Consider the following 27,920-nt stretch of genomic DNA (forward strand, 5'->3'; position numbering starts at 1 on the left):
CTCAGCGTGGTCATATATGCAGACCGAATTATGCCAGGAGCTTGTTGGTGGTTGTTAGTGGGGCTGTATGTACATGTCGCTGCTGTGTGGAGTAGAGAAATCTAAACTAATTTCAAATTTGTGTACCAGATTCCTGCTTTTTAAAATCGTGTATGCTGTACTGTCATTCCAGTCCAGGAAAAGAACAGATTAAAGAAAATGATTAAAAAGCCAAAATGACCACGACATTCATGCCCATGACGATGGAGTCGTTCCTGTTAGGAGGGATTCCCACCATCACCACCAAGACTGTGTCCGTACCTTACACCATAAAGAGCTTTGAGGCGAGTGTTGTTGTGATTTGGTGCTATATGAATAAAATTGAATTATTGCTGTGATGAGTGTGGAGCTGTTAATATTTGTGCCCTCAGATGTCCATAGACCTTTGGTGCAGTTGCATGTTTACTCTCACACATTTGAGCTCATAGCTCTCGGCTGTTTTTACCGTTTGGATCAATCTGGAGCGTGCTGCTCAATCCCCCCCCCCCTGCTTATGCTCCTCTTTGTCCTTGTTATCTCCTGAAAGTCCTTCTAATAAAGGCTAGCTGCAGCCCCCAATCCATCTTCTGCCCTCAGCTGTTGTCAGCGGTTCACGGTGTTTAGCTGGAGGTGTTATCCAGAGACATGCTCACAATGAAAGGCTCTGTGGTTTACTCGGACAGGGCGAGCACTGAGGAGGGGTTTTGAGGATTCGTAAAGAAGCTAAATTAATCCTCTGTTTGTTTAAGGGGAAGATTGAGTCTCATAACTAAGTGATAAATAAATAAAGCTTCAGAGTTCAGAAGGCAGGAAAGGTTTTTCTTTGTAACGCCAACAAACTTGAGTGTGGTGCAGATCAAAGTGTCCATGAAGCCAGGCTTGTGCGACTCGCCATCACACCTCCCTCTGTTACGTCTGTGTTTTATGTCAGCATACAGCCGACAGGCTTCAGATTAAAGATGGACATGGGCGAGGTGAAGTATTCTAGTGACTACCGGTGTTTTGAATCCAGAAGGGCTGGATGCTGTTAACATCTGTTTTGACTCTAAGGGGACCATAATAAATAGTATCATAGAGCCATAGATCAAGCCAGCAGCGTTATCTCCCATTTCTTCAGACTTCTTTTCGGGAGGAGTCTCCCCCTGGTGGCAGTGAATATAACAGCTCTTATTTTATGAAATTGTGTTTATTTTGTAAATTATGGTCCAGTTGGAGTCAAAGGGACAATTAAAAAAGACAGAGAGAGGAAAACACGAGCAGGATGGGGAACAGGTGGGAACACAGCGAGGACTAATCAGACCCAACGAGACAGGGGAGGCAAAACTAGATACGCTGATGTAGGACAAGGACTATCAAAATAAAACAGGAAACACACAGACCAAACTCAGACTCAAGACACGCAACATGAGACAACATGACATGAAACGTGGGACACGGGTCAAGCACAGAGTAGACACAGGAGCAGAGATTAAACACAGGCTGAATCTCTAACCAAAACCAAAACCATGAACAACAATAATCAAATAATATAATTACAAAGTCTGAAACACAAATACCAGTTCGCAGGTCCGGTACTTTACAAAATACCCAACTTTTCTCATCATGTTTGGTCTCAAAACACTGTCGAGGATTCAAGAAGGTTCCATGAGTGGGCGACGTCACAGCCAGTCTCAGCTTAAGAGCAGATTGTGGCTGAAAATAATTTTAAAAGCCTTCGTTTGCTCCTTTTCTAGTCTGGCTTCACCCTTCGTTGTAGTAAACAGTTCAGTAAAAAGAATCTAGTCTCTGCGCTGAACTTCCTGTGCTGTCTGACTGAAAACAAACTTTAATAACGGTGGTGCATGTGGCATGTCGAGTTGCGTGCTGCTGGCTCAGGAAGCGGCGCCGCTGAAGGACGGTTTTCTGAATCTTTCTGCAGGGCGTCATTCAGAAAGAAGCCGACCGTGAGAAGTCTTTGTGTTGTCAGAAAGCAGATGGCGAGCCGTTGTTTAGAGTCGTCATCTCTGCCCTTTTCACCATCTGACAGGTCTCACCCCCCTCTCCTCACCTCCTCCCCCCTCTCGCCTCTCCCTCTCTGATAAATTTGGACTGGGTGGCCTGATCGACGTGTCAGCGTTTGCTCATAAATCTCTGACATCTCCGTGTGCCAGAGACGAACTCGGCCTCACGCCTTCTTGGTTTTCGCCGTGTGTCGCACGTCGGGAGTGAGGAAGAGCGCTCCGGTCAATTATGGTGGAAGAAATGAGACTTTAGAGGACAAAATGAAAACGGTAAGCGCCCCAGGTACGTGACCCCTCTATCCGTTTGGATGCGGTTTCCATGGCAACAGAAGTGCAGCACATGTCACGGCTGAGTGTTGTTATCAAGATGGAGGAAACTCTGAAAAGAAGCTGTCAGCATACTTTTGTCTTTACTGAAAACAAAGCAGAGAGCAGGATTCATCAGAGAAACCGTACGATGACTGATGATGGTTTACAGTCCATGTAGATGTTTATTGTGAGCTAACAGGGTGAATTTCAGTTCAATATTCAGTCTGAATAGTTGACAAGTTAAATCAAAGTCCTTGTAGAAGTAATATGTAGAAGCATAATTGCTACATGTTTAAATTAACGAGGGATGCACATCTCTAATTTTTACCATGAGTTAAAAGCTGGACATAAAGACTCACCAGACATAAAGAGCTGTGTCCCAAAACGTCGGCTGCATCCTCCGGAGGCCGCATTTGAAGGCCGATTACGTCACAGCCAGGCGACGAAGGCTGTCCCAATTCGTCGACTCCTTCAAATGCGGCCGACAAATGCGTCCTTCATTTCCCCGAATTTGAAGGATGGGTCGGGTGTGTCCTTCGTGGCCCACCATATCCCAGAATTCATAGCGCGGTCCAGCCAAATTTCAGCTGCCAACAATGGCGGCCGGTACTAAGTTTTAAAATTAGTCTTATTATTTGTATTTGTATTTGTATTTCTATTTTATTCTATTGTATATATTATTCTATTCTATTTTATTCTATTGTACATAGTATTTTATTTTATTTTATTTTATTGCATTCCAGTGTTTTCTAATTTCTGCTACATAACTTTGCACTTTTGCTGTAACAAAACAAATTTCCCACCTGTGGGACTAATAAAGGCCATCTTATCTTATCTTATCTTAATCTTTCTGGGTCACAAAATAAACTTTTAACATATTTTCAGGCGAGAAAGTAGCTGTGTAAACTTCAAATATCTGCTCGGTTTATCAAGACATCGCATATTTGCAAAAGTGCGCCGACGTTTTCGGAGACGTCTGTTACCCACCCGCTCGATAGCAAACCGGGGGGTTCAATGGTCACTCGAGCCGGTGAGAGCAGCGGACTCCCGGCTTCATCATTTTCAGACCCCTGCTGTCTTTCGCTTCTCAGGTTAAACATGATATATAAGTCACTCGGATAACTTAAAAATTTAATTGTTTGCATATTTTCGGTGTTTTATTTGTTCCGGAGTAAACCGGTTTGGCTGAGATCAAAGTTATTAGATTATTAGATTAAATAAAACTTTATTAATCCATCAGGTGGGTTCCTCCGGGATTTTCACACAGCTGAATAAACGTCAAACAGAAAACTGATTAAACAGAAGTGTGAGACGGTCGAGAATTTACTCCAGTGTCCTGTTATATTTTAGATAGCAAGGAGCAGACGGCCGAGTTTATTAAACTCCACAGACACAGCGGTGACGCAAATCTGAAGGCTAGACCGTCCCATTTCACAGCCTCGCACTTCCGGCCTTCTCGGTCTTTGAAGGACCCGGCCCACGTAGACCGCGAAGGCTGGGTCCTCCGAAGGATGCAGCCGACGTTTTGGGACACAGCTAAGATCCTTGTGGAAAGCAGGTCGTACAAAGTGTGACAAAAAAATTGTGAGAACACGTCCATAAAAGTCGAAAGCAGGATTTAAATGTCACATCTCCGTGTAGAAGTCGCTGCGCGTCCCCTTCTTCATGTCTCTGTAACGATGGATCTACTGAAGGGCGATCTTTTACATTTATTTTCATCTTCAGGAGTCACACTGAGGACGGAGCAAAGATTTATCCACTTCCTGCTAAGCTTTCCCTTCAGCAGGAAGCAGCAGTTGTAGGAGCCAGCTGGGTGGCCTCTCAGAGAGGCTCAGACGCTGGAGGATGCATTGAAATAAAATGATCACCTGAGGGACAGGTGGAACGCCACTGCAGGCCAGAGGAAGCTTCACCTGGTGACGTGTTTGATTATATCAGAACAGAAGAGAACGCCCTTTGTTCTCTGATACCAACAATTTATTATGCTCAACAGCAACTGTGCAGGAGTGAAATAGACATATTAGACAACAGGAATAAATAAAAAGCAGGAGAAAGGAGCAGGAGTGTTTGAAATCAGTAGAAAGAGTGAATTGAGTCTGTAGCTGTGTCCCAAAACGTCGGCTGCATCCTCCGGAGGCCGCATTTGAAGGCCGATTACGTCAGAGCCAGGCAACGAAGGCTGTCCCAATTCGTCGACTCCTTCAAATGCGGCCGACAAATGCGTCCTTCATTTCCCCGAATTTGAAGGATGGGTTGGGTGTGTCGCTACCCGATCCGTACCGGAAACCCGATCGGTACCCCGCATGCGCAAATCTTACGTCACTTCCTCTCTGTGCCAGCATTGCGACATTCAATAGCTGTGTCCCAAAACGTCGTCTGCATCCTTTGGAGGACCCGGCCTTCGCGGTCTACGTGGGCCGGGTCCTTCGAAGACCGAGAAGGCCGCAAGTGCGAGGCTGTGAAATGGGACGGTCTAGCCTTCAGATTTGCGTCACCGCTGTGTCGGTGGAGTTTAATAAACTCGGCCGTCTGCTCCTTGCTATCTAAAATATAACAGGACACTGGCGTAAATTCTCGACCGTCTCACACTTCTGTTTAATCAGTTCTCTTTTTGACGTTTATTCAGCTGTGTGAAAATCCCGGAGGAACCCACCCGATGGATTAATAAAGTTTTATTTTATCTAATAACTTTGATCTCAGCCAAACCGATTTACTCACGAACAAATAAAACACCGAAAAAAGCCAAACAATTACATTTTTAAGTTATCCGAGTGACTTATATATCATGTTTAACCTGAGTAGTGAAAGAGCGGGGGTCTGAAAACGATGAAGCCGGGAGTCCGCTGCTCTTGCCGGCTCGAGCGACCATTGAATCCCCCGGTTTGCTATCGAGCGGCAGTTCATTTGAGTGACTGTGAAGCTCTCTATGGTCGTGTCCAAATTCATGGGCTGCATCCTCCTGAGGCCGCATTTGTAGACCGATTACGTCACAGCGACGCGCCGAAGGCTGTCCAAATTCGTAGACTCCTCCGAATGCAGCCGACAAATGCGTCCTCCTGTTCCCCGAATTTGAAGGATGGGTCGGGTGTGTCCTTCGTGGCCCACCATATCCCAGAATTCATAGCGCGGCCCAGCCAATTCTAGTTTCCAACAATGGCGGCCGCTACTAAGTTTTAAAATTACTCTTATTACTCTTTCTCGGTCACAAAATAAACTTTTAACGTATTTTCAGGCGAGAATGTGGGTGTGTAAACTTCAAATACCTGCTCGGTTTATCAAGATATCGCATATTTGCAAAAGTGCTTCGACGTTTTCGGAGACGTCTGTTACCCAGCAGCTCGATAGCTAGCCGAGAGCTCGAGGGTCACTGAAGCCGCCGAGGACGGCACAACTCCCGGCACATGATTTTCAGATCACCGCGGACTTTCGCTACTCAGGTTAAACGTCATATATAAGTCACTTAGACAACCTAAAATGATATTGTTTGGCTTTTGTTCAGTTTTTTATTTGTTCGTGAGTAAATCGGTTTGGCTGAGATTAAAGTTATTAGATTAGATTAGATTAAATAAAACTTTATTAATCCTCCGGGTGGGTTCCTCCGTGGTTTTCACACAGCTGAACAGAAAACTGATTAAACAGAAGTGTGAGATGGTCGAGAGTTTACTCCAGTGTCCTGTTATATTTTAGATAGCAAGGAGCAGACGGCCGAGTTTATTAAACTCCACCGAGACAGCGGTGACGCTAATCAGAAGGCTAGACCGTCCAATTTCCCCAGCTGTTTACTTCCGGCCTACCCGACCTTCTGAGGACCCGGCCCACGTAGACCGCGAAGGCCGGGTCCTCAGGAGGATGCAGCCCATGAATTTGGACACGACCTTTGACTTCTGATTGAAATCCTTTCTTCCTTCCTTCCTTCCTTCCTACCTTTCATCCTTCTCTGGTCTCGTTCTGGTTTACAGTACAGGTTCAGAGCTTGTGTTTCTCTGCTCTCAGCCAAACAAAGACACACACAAACTCAGGAGCGTCTGAGCATCGCACTTCGAACATCCTTTCTCTGTAGTTGCATAGCAACGGACGGTCGGCGCTCCCAGCTCGGCGAGCAGCTGAAGAAAAGCCCCTCTCAGTGCACATCACAGTGAGGGCTCAAAGAACTGAATGAAATGGATTTTTTTGCCCATAAATTATAAATTCAGGCTGTGAATTTGATTTCCCAGCAGCCTTTTGGCTTTAACGTGAAATCAAAGGCAGTAACGGCGCCGCTAAGCCGGTGGTTCTTTGAACGGGAAGCTTCTCCCCTGTGTTGGCTCACATTTGTGACCCTTTAAGTGTAATGATGAAGGTGAAGACAGCGGCTTTAACAGAAAACAGTGGGAGTGTCCTGTGGGTATGCGTAAACTGAATGCATTCAAATATCCTGGAATAAGAAACAGAAAAAACAAAAAATGAAAAAGGAAAAAATAGGTTTCCAAAAGCACAAGGGAAGTGTTTCTGGGGAGACAATAAGCCGACGGACCAGTGTGCTTTTGCAGCATTTTTCTTATTGCTGGTGTTTTCTTAAGTTGCAGTCCGTTTGGCCTCTGTGGAGATCCAGAAAGTCTTTTATTGCTGTCATATAACCTGCATTATGATAATTGTATTAATAACATTCTTTACAGCATTATTCTATTAATAATATTTCTTACAGGATGGATATTGTATTAAAGATGTTTGTCATCATATTAACCTTTTCTATTACAGGTGCAGTTATGATCATTTCATACACATTGCATATTTGTATACGCAATTTAGAGTTGAGGTTCGGTCAATTAAAGGTTTTAAGCTTCACTGGCGTGACTGTCCAGGGTTGTCCTGGATCGTTTCAGGGCACGGTGGTTAGCACTGTTGCCGCACAGCAAGAAGGTCCTGAGTTCAATTCCACCATCAGGCCGGGGTCTTTCTGTGTGGAGTTTGCATGTTCTCCCCGTGTTTGCGTGGGTTCTCCGTGGGTACTCCGGTTTCCTCCCCCCGTCCAAAGACATGCAGTTAGTGGGGATAGGTTAATCAATTAGTCTAAATTGGTTGTAGGTGTGAATGGTTGTCTGTCTCTGTGTGTTAGCCCTGCGACATGGCGACCTGTCCAGGGTGTACCCCGCCTCTCGCCCTATGACAGCTGGGATAGGCTCCAGCGACCCTGAAAAGGAGAAGCGGATGCATGGATGGATTTAACTTCTGCGTCTGACAGCTGTGATCATATTCGAATAAGTTCGTAGTAAAGACCCAGTTGATGCATTTCTGTTACAGAAAACTAACAAGCTGCTCTTTCGAATCAGTCGTGAACTTTTTGAATAATTTTCTGGTGGGACAGAGAAGATGATCCATCCATGTATCCATTGGATGATGACATAACTGAACTCTCGGTGGACGTCATGTTTTACTCGTGTGATGTGATGCAAATCAGCACAGTGTTAGTGAGGTCACAGAAGACCGTGCACCTCTACAGGACAAGAAGTCTTTTGGTAGCAGTCGCCCCCTGCTGGGCATTAAAAATATTTCAGGTTAAAGGTGTGTCGGGTTCATTTTTCACCTTTTGTCTGATGCAAAGACGAGCACCAGAGTGCAGACGGAAGTTTACTTTGCTGTTTTAGTTTCTGTGGAATAATCCTGAGTAAATGTTTAAGTACTGAAGTGAAGTGTATTCACAGCAGGGGAGGGTTTCTGAGCTCGTCCAAGGGGACGCACACAACATTCAGAAAAATCAAAGCAGCAACAAAAAGACACACAAAAAGCAGAAAAGGCAAAAAACTGCAAAAGACTGAAAAGCAGCACAAAGGCTTTTCGCCTCTCCTGCTTTCAGTCGTGTGCAGGATGAAATCAGAGCTCACATCTCTTTCATCCTCCTGTTCTGCTTTATGAATCAAAGCTCTGAGATTACAGATTCATGGAAGTGTGTGTCTCTGAGTGTGAGTGTGTGTGTCACTTGGATGACTGACACTCTGCTCATTCACATCACTGCCATCAGCATCGACAGCATCCAGCTGTTTTCCTCAGCAACGCGCATCCCAACATGAAAAGCTTCACCGCAGAAAGGTCTGCAGCTGCGGCGCGGAGACAACGACACCCCCGTTCCCTGAACTAAAAGGTTTAGGTGGGTTCAAGATGACATTTCAAAAACAGCTCGCTCTTGTTTTATTTAAATTTTTGCCTTTTCTCAGGAGAAAAGATTCAAAAAGGAAGAAAGGAAAAAATAATGTGACAGGTAAATGGAAATGTGACCTGATTCCTGCATTAATTAAAATGACAAAAACAAAACATGAAAACAAGAAATGATTAAACAAGAGTGGAGTTTTACTAAAGTACACCGCCAGCGCTCTGCTACAGCCTCACAGACTGTACATAAAGGATGGACACAGTCACGGCTGTGCCATATTGCAACATGATGTTGTAACTCATCATTTTAATGAAGTTTAAACTGATGAGTTACAACATGAATCTGCCATACAGCTGCTCTGAAGCCAAAAACTCGCCGTACCAGTGTTCTGGCAAACCATCCTACCCGTTGTTTCTGCGCATGCGCACAACATGAAATTCAGTGGCAACCCATCCTACCTTTGTGAATATTAGCTAGAAAAATACTCTGACCGGTAAAATTAGCTGCCAAACCATCCTACCTTTGTGAATGTCACCTACAAGCATACTTAAACTGCTAAAATTCAGTGGCAAATCATCCTACCTTTGTTAATAAAAGCTACACACATACTCTGACGGGTAAAATTAAGTGCCAAACCATGCTACCTTTGTGAATGTTACCTACAAGCATACTTTAACAAGTAAAATGACGCGGCAAACCATCCTGGCTGTATGCATATGAGCTACAAATATACTCTGATGGGCAAAGTTAAGTGGCAAACCATCATACCTACTTAAATTGGTGCTGGAATTACTCTGTGACAGCAGAAATGTGCATAAACTACTTAGGGTAGGACGTTTTGCCAAAGTAGGATGGTTTGTCAGAACACCGGCCAGAACTGCAGATGTTGGTGCTTCTAAGCTGGCTTCAGTTTTCAGGCCAGGAGATTTTACTTTGACAGCAAATCCACAGCTGCCTGTGATGACATCATCAATCATCCAGACGTTTAACGAGGGGCTCGTATGCGATAAATAAGATGGAATAAAAGAATTTTGAACGGTGTCTCGAGTAGAAAATAAACTGTCTCACTGGTGTTTTAAGATACCAAAGTCTGGCACGTGTCTGGGCCAGTAAAATCACATAATCACAGTAAGCAGGTCGTATTTTAACTGAGAAATTTCCACTTTGACTCCGTGCTGTGTTTCTGCTGTCTTCACAGCAGAAAGTGAAGTCGAGGGGGTGAGAGCAGGGAGCTAATAAACCAGAGCCTCCACTTCACCTGCTGACCTGCTCACCAATTTAACAAGAGCAGGAGAGACGGCCTGCTCGGTGAGCAGCAGCTGATTACCTCCCTGAGGGGGAGGACGGAGGTTTGAGACCACACTGCTCCAGTTTTTTAGCTTTGTGCTGACATTAGCAGTCTGCGCGCTCTCCCTCTGGATGTGACCACGAGTTTTTATTGCAGAAATATCATCGCTCCACAAAGTTCTTACCCAGTACGCTGTGTGCATGCTTCAACTTCAAAGCACTGGTTCACATTGAAACTTTTCTAAAAGCTCCCTGCCGTGAACATCATGAACGTCATCAGTAAACAGGTGCTTCTCACCTGCAGAACGTCCCTCTGACCCGTCTCTCTCATCCAGGAAGGTGCTGAAGCAGATTCCTCTGGGTGACCTTCGACCCGACGAGACGGTTAGAGCCACTCAGGAGGCCCAGCTGCTGTCTCAGCTGCACCACCCAGCGGTACTGACCTTCTACCACAGCTTCCTGGAGAGAGACGCCTTCTGCATAATCACAGAGTACTGCCAGGTAACAGGAACCAGGAGCACTCACAGGGACAGGTTCCAGTTGTCTGGAAGACTGAATCCCTTTGATCCAAAACCTCGTTTAACAAAAATAATCTCAGTAAATTCAGTTGGACCTTCAGCGTTTAGCAGTTACAACCAGTTGCCAGTTAAAGAGGCCACGCCCCCAATAATGCAACCATTAAGTCTTAAAAAAATGAACGTGTGAAGGATTTAAAACAGTTGCAATGACCAGTGGAAAGTAGCTGCAGAGGTCAAACTAGTCTTTGTTTGCTCCTGTTTTAACCTCACTGTTGGAGCCTCAAGTGGACGTTAGAAGAACTGCAGGCTTTGCTTTTCTGCTTCTTATTTATGCTGAATGCAGATCACTCACAGTAGCTAACTTAGCTAACTACACCAGCTTGTTTGAATGAGCATTTTAAGCCCCAAAGAGCCATATGGTGGTAAAGTCTTTTCTTTTTAGTCAGCTTTGGTAGCATTTCAGCATGCTTGGGTTGACTGTTCTCCCCCACTGCAGGCATGGTTCTCATTTTCAGCCCTGGAGCTTGAGGCTTGATTAAAACACTGCCTGTTTGTGGGAGACACGCCTGATGTGGGTTTAAACTCTCCGTCGTCTACCACGGGAACATGGGTTAGCGCTAACTCGCTGTCCTTCTGTAATGTGCAGAGTTCAAGCTGCCTTAAGCCAACCTGCCCGACGCAGCTGTTAGACTTTGTTCTTTATCGGGTTTAAAATGCCTCCCTGTCTTACGTTTCTTACACCTGCATGTCTGGTTTGTTTGACGTTGCAGTGAAACCGAGTGTTCTCTTTGTTCGGGGCCGCCGTGCTCTTCAAAAACAGTTTCTTACCTCAGTCACAACACATGAGGAAGTAAAGATGAAGCAACCGTGACAAAAGCTGCAGATCTGCAGGTTTGCATCAGCAAATGTTGGGCCTGTGGAGAGTCCCTCTGTCTGATAAAGACACAATGAAGCAACAGCCTGAAACTGAACCCCCCCCCCCTCCATCTTTCACGCCTGCTGTCTCGATGACACCAGGTGCCGTCTCCACACTCAGCCTCTTCTCTTCACTAATGAATCTCACGCTGCCTTCATCTCCACTCGTGTTATTCTCTGCCTCCCACACTTGGCGTATCCCCCTCGCCTGCTCGTTTACGTCACCTGACGGCGATCCTCCCCCCTCATTACCCACTGCTGCAGAACAGTTCACGAAGCCTCCCGTGCATCTGTGACGCTAACCGGCTGGTTTTCTGTTCTACGAACACACAGACTGAACAATGTTTAGGCCTTTTGTGAGGATTTAGTGTAATTCAACAAACTTAAACATGAACAGGCTGTGCCTTTGAAGACCTCAAGAGCTACTGTTTCGGTTCACCCCATTACCCACAATCCCCTGCAGAGCTGTGGAGGACTCTGGGGCATTGCTACAGCCCAATAGAGTGAGCAGAAATATCTGACTTGACAGAAAAAAAATAGGAAATCACATCATCTTATAAAATCCAGAACTGAACAAACAAAGCTGGAATCACAGCAACGTAAATGTCACCTATGAACTCCTTTAATATCTCAGTAATCTGATTATAATCGTCGGCACATCAGTGGACGGGTTACAGTTAACTGTTGCTGCGGCTTCTTTTAATGGCATCAGTCTGACAGAACGTGAACACGCCCAGGAGCTGAGAGCGAACAGCAGTACCGACCTGTAGCTGAAGCTTCAGCCGCACGTTAATGAGCTGATGGAGTGAAGCTCTCTGACTTCCGGCTGCAGCTCCAGGCGTTCCCAAACTGGTCAGCTGTCAAAGCTTCCTTCATTCCACACAGAAGCTGATTTTCAGGCTCAGCTGAGAAGAAAGACTGAGCCACTCAGGAGCTGTTACTGTGGAGTCCAAGGCCGTTTCACTTGACTTTACACGTGAAGTTACTAAACGTGGGAGGAATTTAAAGCAGGCGTGGATCCAGCTGCTGCAGGCCACCAAAAACTGTTCATTCATGTTAGAATCAGCAGACTCTGAATGAGTGACGCATCATTTCCTCCTCACTGTGCCCTCAGGATCGGGACCTGGACTGTAAGATGGAAGAGGTGAGACGAGCTGGGCGGAGTCTCCCTGAAAGCCAGGTCATTGATTGGCTCATCCAGCTCCTGCTCGGCCTTCGCTACATACATGACAGGTGCAGAGTTTTCTATTATTTCCTCTAAAGTCGTCTTTGGCTTCATATGTTTGTCCTGTTTCTGAGGCAAATCTACTCCACACGTTTTATCTACCTGACACCTGGTAGTTAAGTAGAAACACGTTTTGGTGGTTTAATGAGATTCTAGGTGACAACAAAAAACAGTAAAATTTGTAGCTGTTGTCCTGATTCTTTTAATATTGAGGATAAGAACAAACCAACACTGGCCCAGATGAATTCAGTCAAATGATGATTTTATTAAACACACATGTGGGAAGATGTATACAACATCAGCATAGATCTTCACTAAAAAGCACACCTCAAATGGTTTTTGTATGTCAGGGTTTACGCCCCTTCTTGCATCAAGCAGATACATAACATGCATTATTTACAGTTAATGACAGTTAGACAAGCTTCTGTTATCAGCAACATTTTACCATACATGGCTGTTTGTTTCAACCGTCTCACCCTCCAGATGTTTCCTGTTGACTTGTCCCGTTCATGCTTATTTTTTAACACCTTTTCATCAACTGTTGCTATGCAGGCTCAAGTGCAGTTACAAGCAAAATGTATTCCTGGCCTCTGGCCCAGACTTTCTTCTGTAATTATTTGTGTTTGTAAGCATGTATGCATTAACCTTCTACGCTCAAAGTCACTTACACAATAAATCGTCGGGACCTTCACGCCAGACGAAGCTTATGACCTTAGATGGACTGAGCGTCAACTCTTCATGACCACATTTGCAATGTGTGTATAAAAATAACTACAACACCACCTTTAATAAAGGTTTTAATAAAATGCCAGTAATGAAAGCCATGTTTAACAATAACACATTTTCTTTTATTTCCACACTGTTTAATATTAGAATAAATGATTGCAGATTGAAGTAGCTGCAGTTTGAAACCTACTTTTAAATCCTGTTCACTGTTATGGGCAGAAATCTGCGCCATCAGAAACTGAATTTGTTTTGTTTGTCAAAGCTGAATCCAGGAAAACTAGGCTAAATTAGCGTTTTTAGCTAACAGCTACAATAAGCATAAAAGTTACTGTACGGCTATCAATTGTTAACATGACGCTTGTTCTTATACATGTAATACATTTATTACCAACCTGAGAGTTTATCCGCTGGTCATTCGACATGACGAATGACTTCTGAAGTCTTAATTCAGCTCAAGACGCTGTAGAATCCCGTCAGTAACACTTTCGGTCCGCTAGTAAAACGTAGTTCTATTAATCTGCGCTCGATTACTCTGGAACCGGAACCGGATGTAAGTCCCAAAAAACTGAATTTTGGAACTGAAACTGAATGGCGAGAAGGGAATCTGAAATTATTTGAGAGCTAAATTTTTAAAGGATAAAATACAGTTTCAAAACAAATAAATTCATTTTCAGTTTAGTGATGATCATTTTCAAACCAATAAATTGAATTTCAAATTAGGCTAATTCATATTCAGCTTGTAAAAGCATTTATTCAACTTACAATTCAGATTCAATCTGAGCAATTCAAATTCAAATTTAACTTATTCAAATTCAGTTTCTGATGGCACAGATTTCTGCCCATACGCTGTGCTGCGCTCTGTTACTCCTACAGAAGTTATTTAAACCTCTGACGTCTCGGCTCCGGTGCTCTCTTTGTTGTCACAGTGCCTGATGTTCCCACGTCGAGCTCTGAAGAGCTTATTGTTGCTGTTTGAGGGCTGCTGGAGGTGAATAATGCAGCTTTGCTCTTTATAGACAGAACAAAAAAGCAGAAGACTTGGAAGGAAGCGGGTAAATCATTCAGGCCAAACCTGAAGCTTAGGAGAGGCTGAAACCAGGACTGAAGCGTGGTGCTGGAAACCTTCACTGCCTCTGGGACAGCTCATTGATTCTTTATGATTTCTGCACATATCAAAGCGTGGTGACAATAAGGCAGGCCTGTGGATCGTTCAGTGTCTGTGGGATGTATCGGCCCACGGTGACACAGAGCATGTGTTCCCGCGTCTGCAGGTTCTTTAGATGTTCACATTCAGTTTAACAGCAGATCAGTCATCAGGATGATGCTTCTCCTGTTTCCAGGTGACTTTGGTGTTTCCTGCCTGCTGATGCGATCATGTGACCTGGCGACCACCTTCACAGGGACTCCGTACTACATGAGCCCAGAGGTGCTGAGACACCAGGGCTACGACTGCAAATCTGACATCTGGTAACTTTTTAAAGGTCACATGTGCAGTGTTTTTATTCATATTCATTTTTGTCAGTTTTGTATTTTCAAAATAGAATTAAAATAGTTGTTATTGGTTATTTTTATTTACAGTAGTGTAATCAGGCTAATGATGTGTGTCTTAGGTCATGTTCTGCCTTTGGACTCTTGTCTCCTTTTCTTCTGACCACACATTTCCAAAGCTCAGCTTAGTCTGAACGTTTCTGGTCGTTCGTGATGTTTCAGGTATTTCTTCAGTGTCGGATCAAACCGGCACGATCAGAATCTTTGGCCAATTTGAAGTTTTTAAGGATTTGAGACAGACTCTGAGATGAGGAGTGTGGCTGCAGGCCGGCTGCTGTCTGCGTGGAAGCTCTGAGCCTCCTTCAGACAAAACATTTTCTTTGTCATTGTGAAACAAGATGAAAGGGATTCAGATAAAAAGCCCAGACCTCGGTTAAAGTGAATTTCACACCAGCTTTGTGCAGCTTCATTTTCCTCCACTGTGATTGGTTCTGAGCAGGAGGCTGTACAGGTGCATCATGGGAAGGGCTGATGGAGGAACGCCTGCAGGTGGGGAGCAGGAATTCATTTAACTGCTGCTGCAGGAAGGAAAGCGAATCGGCTGCAGTTCGTCTTCTGTAATCAGTGGAGTCGAGACTTTTACCCACAGATCTGATTTTCATGTTTTATGCCTGAGGAGGAGTGGAGAGGCGCAGTATAACGAGGACGTGATGTTGAACAGGACGCACTGGTGTAAATCACACCACACATTGTAAAGCCTGATATTTTTGTCATCCACGTTGTTCGGCACAGTTGGCGTACATTTAAGTTTTAGGAGGGTAAAGGCGTGCGTTTGTTGTCCCTCATGGTGACCCTCCGGTCTGAAGCGGTCCCTGAAGAAGGCGGTTTGTTCCACAGATGTTTGTGCAACTTTCAAATTGAATCTGTGACACAGCTGACTGAGTTTAACATGCAGAAAGGCCTCTGCCAAGATCCAGCGAGGATGAGATGATCTCGCTTGTATCCTTGACGGCAGAGAGATAATCAGAGAGAGCTGACAGCAGCAGGCGGGACAGCGACTCAAACACGCGTTCAGTCGACGTGTGGAGCGCAGAGGTGGCCTGACAGGCTGAAAGATGAGACAGAGAGAGCTGCTCCGTGAAGTCAGCGTGGACTGAAGTTTCCAGTTAGAGTTCAGGACAACTCCTCCTGGTAAACACACCTTTGGTACCAGTTCTAAAATTCTACCTGGCCTAGTCCTCAGGTTTTTCAGAAAACTTGACCTCTGACCTTGAGGTCGATGCCCCTGTGCTGTCAGTTTGAAATTCTCTCTCCAGTTCAAAGCTGTGTGTCCACCTGGCAGATTAGTGACAATACCCCATCAGTAAACACTATAAACATTATAAATAAATATTTAGCTGTAGACAGTAGATTTCTACACATCGCATTTAGAAATTTGTCTGCTTTGAAGCTTTTCTGCTCCCCTGCAGCACGTCGTCCTTCTTTTATGCACATCTGCATATCTCTGCACAGAGAAGGAAGCAGCTCTCTTCTTTTTACTGAAGTCAACAGCAGGCTTTGAGCCTCCTAACACTTAAATCTGCATCGTTTCTCTTTTATTTCTTTACTCACAGACAGCGGTATTTAGAACTTCTCGGAAGAGTCAGAAAGGAAATGATCCGGCTCATGCCGCTGCACGTAGTGCCATCCCTCCCTGTGCTGTAGACGCTTTCTAGATGGAGCGCTAAAAATTAGAGGGGGAGGTACATTTTATCCCCACCAGAGTTGGACTTCCTCGATGTCTGTGGGGACTGACTCAGTCTTGAAGCCGGCCAAGTGGACATTAGAGGAAGTGCAGGCTTTGGCACTTGCACGCTGGGTTCTTGATCATAAAGACAAAATTTCTGTTTGTTTCTCTTTGTTAAAACCACTGAGTGAAACCAAACACTCGCCTGGCAGCCTGTTAATGAAACAAACTGCAGTGTTCAGATTAGACTCTTCAGGATGAATGGAGGAGGGCGGTACGCGGCGGCGGCGGCAGCTGCTCCGAGGTCTGATTACACTGCAGCCTCTCGGCTTCAGCGTGCGTTCACACTCTGAAGCTCACGTCTCTGATAAACTCTTTGTTCTGTCGTCAGGTCCTGATTAAAGCCAGCATGCATTTGTTTCCTCCTCTAACTGTAATCAGTCTGTGTGCAGTTTGCAGCAGCAGCGTTGTAGTGATTGGACGTGGTTGGACATTAACAATGACGCCAGCAGATTTGGGACAAACTGCCGCACATTAGCAACAGTTATGAAAAAGAAGCAAAATCTTCCCTCCTTTCCTTTCCTCGTCTCTGTGATCTCCTCTTTAATTAGCTCCATCTGTACGAGCGACGCCCAAACCATCAGCTCTGTTTCTGTCTGTAATTATCCCCATCAGCAAACACAAGCTTTATCTTTCAATTATTACTCATTTGCTCACTTTTTATGTTTCGGTATCAATGTGTTAACGCATCTCTGGGTTTTTATTTGCTAATTACGGATTGACTCTGCTTGTCACATATAACTCAGGATCTGCTGATAACTGTCTCGTTAACGCTGCAGTGTTTGCTGGGAATGACAAAGAATTGATCCTGCAGACCTCAGGAGACGATGGCTGCAGTGATATCAGTGATCGAGGCAACGAGAAGGTCAGGAATAAATATCTCCACGATCTCTCTTTTCTTAAATATTTCACTTACTCCAACATCAGCAATCAGGTTAAGAGTTCACAGTGCAGAGGCAACGCTTTAGCAGTGTGTGTGTGTGTGTGTGTGTGTGTGTGTGTGTGTGTGTGCGTGAGCGTGCGTGCGCTTTACCCCCATAAGTACCCACTGCCCTGTTACACACTGAGGAAAGTTCCTGTTAAAGTTTCAACATTGACTCTGCCATAATTTTACATTACAATGAGATACAGAGCGAGGTGGGGTGGGGGTGGGGGGGGTGTCATTACCACTTTCTGCTGCTAATTACCTCCTCTTCATCATCTGCTGTGATATGTTCTTCTCTAATTACACCCGCTGACCTCCGACTGATGTCAGTGCTGCGTGTGTCTGCGCTCGTTTCACTCGTGTTGTCGGGACTTTGTTTGCAGACACGGGGTCTGAATGAGACTCGTTAGATTTAAAGGTGACGCTGCGCTGATTGATTTATAAAGAGCCTCACACACTGAAAGACTTACAACAAAATAACAACGCACTGAACAAACCCGACACAAACCCCTGAGAGAGCCGAGAGTTCGTGATTTAGAGGCGTGTCTGAGTTCCTCACCTGTGGTCATGAGCTGCGTCACAGGTGGATGTGACTGAGATCCTCTGCAGGGTGTCCGGCCTCGGCTTTAGCGATGGAGGGAGGAGGGAGGATGGTCCGTGGGGACTCAGAGTCTCTGATGCAGACAGCGGAGGCGGTTCGAGAGTCTGACTGGGATGCCTCCTTCACGCCAAACACCGGAGGTTTTCCAGACATGCCCGGGGGTGGTAGGAAAACTTAGGAATTATCTTATCTTATCTTCTGAGATCCCACAGTCAGTCTGTCGCACACACAGACACACCCAGCACCTTGCTGCTGTGAGGCAGCAGTGCTAACCACTGCACCACCGTGCTGCTGTTTTTAGCTCTGGATGAGGCGTTGTGGTTGATGCACATCATGGCTTTAATCAGAGATCAGGAGCACGAGTGCAGAGCTTTAATATGAATTTAATGCAATTTTTCAGAGATGACCAGCAAGTCGATGTCACAAGAACACACAATCTTTCTGTTAACTAGAATCTAAATGTGAAAATACAAAGACGTTTGTTGACATTGTGCTATAAGCTGAGTTTATTAGCTGCATATCAGAATTTGGGAATATTTCTGGAATGCTGCAGATGGAAAAATGTTGACCGTCAGAGAAGTCACGAAAGCAGCTCCCAAAACATGTTGAGCCATCTCAGCTTTTGGAGAGGGCGTTCAGGCTGAATGGGCCCCGGGCACGTCCATCACCGTCTGCAGTGTTTCCAACAGCAGTTTAGATTCCACGTCTTTGGAAGAGGTGAAAACAGACCGGAGAGCAGCTGCAGGAATATGTGTGACTATTGTTTCTGTGAATGCAGAGATCACCTGCTGACTTATTCAACTAATCCTTTTTTTCTGTCTAATATGATAATAATTAAAACCTGTGCTCTTCTAATCACACTGACTGAGTGTAGTGAACGCTGACATGCAAACACTGCAGTTCCTCTAATGACCACTTGAGGCCTTCATCCAAAACTGAGTCCGTCCCCTGAGACTCCAATGTTAAAACTGTTAAAGCTGTAAGTCACCTGCTTAAGGCTGCTTTGACTGACAGGTGGGCGGTGACACAGGTGGCAGTCACAGCTGTCTGTAGGCTTCATCTCAGCTGATCCGCTGAACGGCCCTTTGCTGTTCATTTAAACCTGTGTGGTTGATTGTCCTAACGGACTCTCTGTGTCCCAGGTTTTGGTTTTTTAGTCAGTGCTGATCAATAATGAGCAGGTATCTGTATCTGTGCCCTCGCTGTTTGAGTCAATGTGCTCAGTCTTGTGTTGTGCGCTTCGACAAATGTCATCACTATTTCACATCAGCATAAAAACAAACACGTAATTTTGAAGAAAGCAGAATTAAAGTCCCGTTAGTGCAATGAGGACATACTGAAGCCAAGCAGAGACCCTGAGGTCGGTCTGCACCGGGCCGATCCCAGCGTGATGAAAGCTTTGCTTCACTGTGATTCAGCAGGAACACGTTTCCGAACCAGCTGATGTTTCTGTGCTGCAGGGCTCTGGGCTGCCTCCTCTACCAGATGTGCTGCCTGACTCACGCCTTCCAGGCTCCAAACTTCCTGTCTGTGGTGATGAAGATCGTGGAGGGAGACACCCCAGCGCTGCCAGCTGCCTACTCTCCAGATCTGAACTCTGTCATGCGGAGGTGAGGAGGACGTCAGGCTAACTGCTCGGTGAAGTCTCTCAGGGTGTTTTCGGTCAGACGGCTCACGTTAACATGCAAATACGAGGCTGTCTGCAGGTGTCGGGCTTCCCTTCGGTCCCCTAAAACTAAAGTCTCATTTGGTAAAAGAGGTTTTGATCCTCAGATCACCGGGACAGAGAGAGCACCCGTCTCCTCCTATCCCAGCATCCTCCTCTGTCAGGTGCTATGAATTTACCTGAGTGTGTCACTGACTCTGAGCTCGTATTAACCAGCTGCTGTTTGTCTCTGTGTGAACCAGCATGCTGCAGAAACAACCAACATCCAGACCGACGGCGGCTGAGATGCTCAAGAGCAGATTCATGGAGGAGAACATGCAGGTTGGATTCTTTAGTTAAGCATTTCCTCAGCACCAGGTGAGCTGCAGGTATCTGAGCATACGTGAGCCTCCCACTCACTGTGTCATTTTAACCACACCTGTCTCCCCCCCTCAGCCCCAACTGGCAGATGGCCCCGCCCCTCCCTGAGCCTGGTTCTGCCGGAGGTTTCTTCCTGTTAAAAGGGAGTTTTTCCTTCCCACTGTTGCCAAAGTGCTTGCTCATAGGGGGTCACATGATTGTCATATTGTAGGGTCTTTATCTTACAAAGCACCTTGAGGTGACTGCCGTTGAGTTTTGGTGCCAGATAAATAAAACTGAATTGAATTAAACAAAAATAAAAATAATAGTTAAATTCTAAGAAGCACCAGTTGAATCCAATAAAAGCTGTAAAAGTAAAACTAAATAAGGCTCCATATAAATCTTATAGAGCAGAAATCAAACAGAATAAGCGTTTACAAGTTAAACAGGAACATTTTTAAATGTGTTGGTCTTTAGAGGTTTGGACATAAAAAGGTGAAAGCAGCTTCTGCGGCGTGTCGGAGGAACCACCGAGGCCCGAAACAAGCTTTCAGATCCACAGAGACAGTGAAACGTCACTCTGATGTTTCAGACATGCTTGCTGGGAGTTTCCTGCAATGTCTGTAATCATCAGTTAATTAATCACATAACTGGTTGTCCTAAATGAGCCCAGGATGCTGATCAAACTCAGACTAAATAAAGTTCAGAGTGAATCTCTGTTTGTGCCGTTTGCTTATGTGTTTGGCTGCAGAGAGTTTTCTTCAGCCGGAGCAAACGTGCTCCCGTGCAGTCTTCCAAAACCACTACTGCATGCTGCTCGACATGCATGACGCGGCGTGTTAGGGGAATGCTGATTGGCTGAGAAGTGAGCCGAAACAGTGAGTGACAGCAGAGTTCACTGGGAACGGAAGAAACCATCAAAGATTAAACAAACTTCAACATGAGAGCAGAGACAGCAGCTGCAGGGACACTTTTCATTCTCTGCAACACTCGCTTTCTGTGGCCACAGACCAGCTGTACCACATGGTTTGACTCCACCCCCATCGATAACAGACGCTCTGCAGGTAGACGGGTCATCAGAAACTGCACGACCACCACTGACCCACAATTTCCCCATTACTTTAATGTCCTCCTAAGTGCTGAAAACCTGTGTGCGTGTGTGTGTGCGTGTGTGTGCGTGCGTGTGTGTGTGTGTGTGTGTGTGCGTGAGTGTGTGTGTGTGTGTGTGTGTGTGTTATATAACAGCATCACCCGTTTCCCATAAACCTTGCTGGAGGCTCAGTTCTTTGGATGTTCGGGGAACTCGGCGAGAGATAACACATTATGGTTTTCATGGAGTGGGTTGCCATGGTTTCCACTGAAATATTATTATGTTAATGTTATTCCATACTGCAGCGTGGCACTCTGGGGCATTATGATGGCAGCTGAAGATCTCCTGCAGCGCTCCGTAGCAGGTGACCCAGCTTTAAGTCTGGGCAAATTTCCGGGGATAAGATCTGAGGAATAACTGACACTTCCCAGAATTTCATTTCACATAATGCTTGTTACAGTTCTGTGCACACAAATGATTAAATTAGCACACACTGATAGATTTAACTGAACACTGAACCTACTTATTAAAAAATGATTCACACTCTGAGCTTTCATCTCGCTGCCTTAAAGAAGAAGCTTCCACTAAAGTTCCTCCACAGTGAGCAGAGAGCGTGACACCAGAGCCGGGCGATCGAGGGAAACCACAAAGGAAGTGCAGGAGCTGTATTCAGAGTGATCTGGCATCATTGGAGGAACTCCCAGCTGGAGGCTGAATTAAAGCTTTACTGTTAATTCTGCGATACGTACAGGACTAGACGGGATCCCAACGGTGTTTCCCCCGACCCAGCGTGTGTAACGAGAGTGAATCTGAATTAAATTAAATAGATTGAAAGATATGAAACCATCTATGAGGTGTGGATGGCTGTCCGGGCTCTGGCTCTCCTCAGGTTACAGAGGAAGTAGGAGCGTCGCGTGCCCGGCAGGCGTCCCTGCAGAGCAGTCGACAGTGGGCGGGGCTGCTGGGTGTGTCGTGACGTCCCAGGCGATTCACCTCGCTCCTGATGAGACCGTCGTTGTGTCGTTGTGGTTGTTGTGTGTCTGCAGTCAGCAGAGCGAGGAGCAGCGGACTCAGCGCACATAGTGAAGTAAGGCTGAACACAATCTGAAACTCGCGGTGAACAAACATCTCAGCTCACTGAAACAAATATTCAAAACATTTGATGGGTGCAGCTTTTAAACCACAGCGGGAATAAAAGTGAAAGTGTGCGCTCCAGCAGTAACCGCTCATATCACCTTTAAACCTCTTCTCATAGCTTCCAGTATTCTCATTAAAGCTCTCCCCATCTTTGACCCGAGCTCACTGAATCTCCTGTGATCTTGTGTGACTGTTTTTCTGAGCCGGTGTGTCCTCTGTGGTTCTGAGGATCCTCCCTGGAGGCCTCCCTCTGATCAGATGGACTCATGGGCTCGTCGGCGGCCGACAGCAGGAGCAGCGCCTCCACAAGCCCGAGTATTCCTTCGGACTCTTTGGGAGAGTTTTGGTTCTGTTTGTGTTGGGTGTGTGTGGTTTGAGCCGTTCTCCCTGCGTCTCTGTCGTGTTTGCTTGTACCTGATGTGACAGGTAACCTGGGGCTGCTTTGGTTCTGTGGGACTTCTCGCGTCTTCTGGATCTGTGATCTGTTTTGTTTCTTTTTGGAGGCACTCAGCAAACCCCTGGCTCAGTGACCCACAATGCATCAGTGTGCTCGGATTAGTTTTTGAAATGTTAGCCTCTGGGGTGCTCTCTCTATTGTAATTTTATTTGGACAGGCAGGAGAGGACGCTCAATATTTAGTTTCGTTTTATTATCCAGAACAGTCAGGCTGAACTGTTCAAAGTTTCCTTTTTTGTGCAGAAAAATAATTTGACTCAAACACCACCAAAGCTCTGCAGGGCTGCTGTCGTTTGTAAATGTTGTTAATATCTCTGTTTTTGCAGAAAATGAAGGACAGGTTTGTCTTCATCTCGTCAGAGGGAGGAAAGAGCGATGCTGCAGCCATCGCTAAGCACATGCAAGTCTTCATCATCATCAGCTGTCTTTTCCTTCATCGTCCTGCTGATGCACAGTCTGGTCGGAGCGTCAGCTGTGGGGCCGACGGCCTCATATCTGACTCCAGAATACTTAGAGAGGAGTGACGCCCACTCAGACCCACCGTGCTCACAGCTGCTCTCAGGTGTTTGCTTTTCTCCGAACATGCTGCTGTGCATTAGAGACAAACATCTCCACGTCCACAGATCCACAGAGATGCTTTCTCCTGAAACCTGCTGAGTGAATGTTGTGCAGTCTCTTTTCTAATAACATGAACTTTAACCTTAACATGCTGAGCGAGGCCTGTAAACTCTGAGACGCAGCTCTTTCTGCGGGCGTTGCAGAATGTCAGGAGATGTTGTCATTTTAATAATGAACACCGCACTGATACAGACCTGCAAACTGCCAAAACCTCTGAGGTGCTCACACTGATCATCAGCCAGTCATGTGACTTGATTCTCAGCAGCTGACTGCTTCTTAGCCTTTTTGTTCCGGTGATGTTGGACTTTATTTCCACAGGACTTCAATCATAATTTCACTGGCTGGGTTCACGTCCTCATTAGAGGTTTCACAGCGTTTTAGTGGATAAAGGTGAATGTAAAGGTTTGGACAGGAATTGAGCTGCGGTTTGGGGAAGGCCTCGAAGGGGCCTGGCGGCGGCTCCCACGCAGATCCGCACGGTCTAAACAGAAGTGAAGAAGTAAAGAACTGAAAAGGGGAGGGAGGGGCACGTGAACGAGAACGAACAGCTTGCAGAACTGGGGAACACATATAGATGAGAACCGGAAGGAGGCGTGTTTGGAGGCGTGGTCCCGCTCCTGAAATTCTGATACTTTATCTCCAATTAATAATGGCTCCACGTCGAGCAGCTACAGCGATAAAACTTTCAGCCTCTTTCCTTTTTCTCCTCTTCTTTCTTTTTCTATTTATTTTCTTTATGTTTATTTTCTTTCCACTTTGTTGCATTTCCTCCTTTTCTTGCTTGCTTCACCTCCTCTGTGTCCTCCCTCCCCTCCTCCTCTAATGCTGCTTCTCCTCCTCTTGTTTTTCCGTTTCCTGTTTCCTTTCCATCCTCCCCTCATTTTCTTCCCCTTCATTATCCTTCTTCCTCTCCTTAACATTATTTTCCTGCTCCTCTTCATTATGCAACTTTGCCTCAGCCTTATCACACACACACACATGCACGCACGCACACGCACGCACGCACGCACGCACGCATACACACACACACACGCACGCACGCACACAGTGTTTAGCCTCGGAGTGTTGCTGCTATAATTAGAGCTGCAGCGAGCGCGGCTCCAGCTCGGTGTGCTGACAGACGAGACGCTGCTCGCTGACAGATAATCCGTCGCCGTGATGCCGCACACACACCCGCTGCTCTTTGTGAAGCCTCTCATTGACTTAATGCATTCGTTTCCTCTTTAACCTCACGTTACAAATGACAGTGCCAAACACCGAGCGCAGGTCTTACCTGAACCTTCAAACAGGCGTTTGGAGACTGACACATCCTCAGGCTCAGGCAGAGTGGTCCACACAGGTCGACACAGGTTTAACTGTGAGGGCGGGGGGCTCAGCACGTTTCTCAGCGTTTCAGCTTTCTTTCAAGTGCACTAAAAACTTTAAAGTGCGTGTTTTCAGTCAGCCGCTTTGAGCATAGCGACGTTTAAATGAGGTAGCAGCAGGTCGACCTTACAGAGCTGCACAGAGCGGATGAGGGCGGGGCATCCAGAAATAAAACACACAATAACCTTGCACACTAAACGGCTCCTGGGATGTGACGGTTGGATCTCCTGCTGACTGTTTGGTGTTTGTCCTCTTCAGTCTCAGAAACCTTTGGTTGCTCCTGACTCGTGTAAACTTTACCGGCATGACTGAGAGCAGCTTCACATTTCGTCTTTGCTCTGATTGCTTCAAAACGATCAAGTGAGACTTTAAACTAAAGAACTCGAACCTGTCTGACGTTTGTCTGTAGAACTGTGTGAAATCACTCTGAGATAATTATCATCATCACTGAGTTCACGTAACTCCATATTGGAGGCAGTAGGTAGAACCAGCTCCTACACCTGACTGACAGGTGTGTGTGTGTGTGTGTGTCTGTGTGTGTGTGTGTGTGTGCAGGCAGATGAAGGTTCACCTGCAGACGCTAAGGGACAGGTCAGAGGTGGAGAAGATGACCCCCAGAGAAAGGATGAGACTCTGCAAACTGCAGGCTGCCGACGAGAAGGCCAGGAGACTCAGGTGAAGCTTCATTTAGAGCGGAAACTCCTTTTGTCTCTGCAGCGCCGCCTTCCACGCCGTTCAAGTCGTGCTGGCATGCGTAGACCCGACATGTAGCTGCGTTTATCGGGACGTGCATGCCAGGTTATGGTGAAGGTTGGGTGGAGCCTCATTTCCAGCTGATAGTGGTCTGAATGTGAGGCTGATGGGCCTGAGTTATTTTCATAAGAAGATATCAGCCAGGCAGACGTGACTCAAAAACAGGACCATACTCAATGTTCTGTTAAAAAATGTTTTAATCATCCTTCAGTTTTGCAGATGAAATCTGAGGAATATGATGTGAGGCGTTACTTCGTCAAACATTACTACTGAGCTCCTGTCCTCAATGTAAGGACAGAGTCTCCATTACAAACAGAGAGCAGTCAGATAAACTCATATATGAACCTAACATATTAAAAATGTAATAAATGCAACAATAATACGTAATATTCACACACACACATAAAAAAAGAAAAGCACAGCTTGGATCTTTAGATTGCTTCTCTCGTCCGGCCGACGGTCCGCGCCACAAAATGATTACAAAGAAATAAAATGATAAAAATGTTGCAAAGCCTGAAATCTGAGAACCTGCAGCCGTGTTTTTGTTGCTGGCGTTGATGGTTGTGTGCAGCGATGAACATTAAGTTCAATCAGTGTTGATGAATCTGCATCTGGAGGAAGGACGACTCCGATCCAGACTCATGTTTCCTGTTTCATGAGGGGCAGCAGCAGGCGGCTCCATCAGGACTCAAACCCGTGACCTCGATCAGGCGGCGTGAGAGCAGAGTGACATTATCCAAATTGGATCTGACACATTCTGGTTTCCGTCCCCCCGAGCCGGCGTGCTAATCGACTTTCGTCACGGCGAGGGGGCCGTTAAACGCTTGTTATCGTCACTGTGTGTGTAATAAAGTGTGAATGAGCTCCGAAGCCCGCAAACGACGCCAGCGCGCCGCCAAAACGGATCCTCGTCAGATGGCGTGCAGACGGAGATCACATCGGAGGGCAGGGACGACAGCAGGCCGGCGCGGCCGTTTGGCAGCACACGGACGGTTTCTGCAGGACTTTATGTCCGAAACAGAACCCGAACATGTGTTTCATCAAGTCCGGCTCACATTAAATTAGAGATTTATCCACAGATACGCTGCAGAGCCTCCCTGTTCGCTCCTAATGAAGCAGCTGCTGACTCCACACCTGTTTACACACTTACAAGCCCATTAAACTGCCGTTATCTGTGGTTATCTGTCCCGTGGACACATCGAGCAGGCTGTTACCACCTCGTTTATTGGTGGCGGGCGCCCCACAAGCCACCTTTCATTACCAGGAAACTTTTACACTACCCTGAAATAAGGTTATGGTTCCCTGTTTCCTCTCACAGAGAGATGCTGAGGCTGTCAGGAGACGGTGTCGAGGGTTGTAGCTGCAGAGAGAGTCACCACGCCCTCCACCCGTCCAACGTGAGGATTTATGCATATTTATATTTGCTCTGCAGGTTATTTCATGACCAAAGTGTAAAATAAGGCAAAATAAGGGTACGATGAACAGCAGCTGGGTAGAGCAGCATAAATCACAGCAGGAGGTCTCTCCCCGTCCTTGAAGCATCTCCATTGTGACAGAGTGCAGATGGTTATCAGGGAGAGAGAAAGAAACAGAGAGCAGGAAGTGGTCTAAAGGTGCACGAGGAGGCGAGCTGGGGGGGATCAGGGAAAAACCTTCTGGAGCACTGAGTGGTAAATAGAAGCCGACAGAAACATCCGAGCTGCACCCTCACAGCTTGTCCTCTGTCCTCTACAGGAAACTGGCTGAGGACAAGTACGAGGAGGTCCACACCCACAGGAGGGAACTGAGGAGCCGCCATTTTGAAAAAGTCAGTGTGGATGTTCTGAATGTAAGAAACACTTTGTTGTTCCTCTGATACTCGAGTCGGCGCCGCCGGGCTTCCTGGGTTTCTCTGTTGTTCTCTGAGTCTAACTGGGGTCCAGTAAAACACTCACTTAATGCTTTTCCACCAACCGTTAGGAGGTGGAAAGCTGCTCGCATAGAACGCGTGACTCATCATTAGTTTTTGATTTATTTGCAGGCTCTGGTTCAACACTTTGAAACTGCGAGTGTCTCCACAGAGAGCCATTTCTACGTAATAAACTTTGAAAGCTTCATTTTGCTGCCAGCCTTCCATCATAACACACGTCACCTTTTCCAAACCGGCATCGTCTTATTTTAGTTTCCCAGCTTTCCGCTCCTCCAACCGTGTTCTCATTAAAGGGTCCAAGAGCTCCGACACGACCCACGACAGACGGGCACTCCTCGGAGAATTAAAGCCGCTGTGGTCTCACTAAATATTTTCAGCTTCAGCAGAAACAGACCTAACACCTGAGCCCCGCGTCACATGGTGCTGGAGCTCAGCCAATCAGTTTCTAGACAGCTTGATATCACAGAGGAGCCGCTGGTAAAATATGAGTCAAGAATGGCTGAACAATTTCATCCATCAGTTTCATGTTAACTGAGTAAAACACTCTGAGCTGATCTCATGTCTGCAGTTACTCTTATGGTTTATTCTAATGAAATTCATCGGTGATCATTGAGATGCTGGGTCTGTTTAAATGTGTCACATTCTTACCGAGCTCCATGTTT

The 27,920-nt window shown here is 46.1% G+C and overlaps 1 protein-coding gene across 1 annotated transcript in view; it reads left to right on the forward strand.

Moving 5' to 3' along the window:
* The first annotated feature begins 215 nt into the window (after positions 1–215).
* Positions 216–27,920, forward strand: part of nek11 (NIMA-related kinase 11) — a 49,652-nt gene continuing 21,947 nt past the window's right edge. Inside the window, exons 1-13 of the mRNA XM_025911143.1 lie at positions 216–323; positions 2,169–2,288; positions 8,094–8,110; positions 10,077–10,242; positions 12,289–12,407; positions 13,583–13,587; positions 14,406–14,592; positions 19,386–19,535; positions 19,834–19,912; positions 22,940–23,072; positions 24,788–24,956; positions 25,152–25,271; positions 27,084–27,177. Coding sequence (XP_025766928.1) covers positions 216–323; positions 2,169–2,288; positions 8,094–8,110; positions 10,077–10,242; positions 12,289–12,407; positions 13,583–13,587; positions 14,406–14,592; positions 19,386–19,535; positions 19,834–19,912; positions 22,940–23,072; positions 24,788–24,956; positions 25,152–25,271; positions 27,084–27,177 — 1,467 coding nt within the window. The remainder of the gene's footprint in view (positions 324–2,168; positions 2,289–8,093; positions 8,111–10,076; positions 10,243–12,288; positions 12,408–13,582; positions 13,588–14,405; positions 14,593–19,385; positions 19,536–19,833; positions 19,913–22,939; positions 23,073–24,787; positions 24,957–25,151; positions 25,272–27,083; positions 27,178–27,920) is intronic.

This window comes from Oreochromis niloticus, linkage group LG11, assembly GCF_001858045.2.
Source record: "Oreochromis niloticus isolate F11D_XX linkage group LG11, O_niloticus_UMD_NMBU, whole genome shotgun sequence".
In the NCBI taxonomy this organism is placed as follows: Eukaryota; Metazoa; Chordata; class Actinopteri; order Cichliformes; family Cichlidae; genus Oreochromis; species Oreochromis niloticus.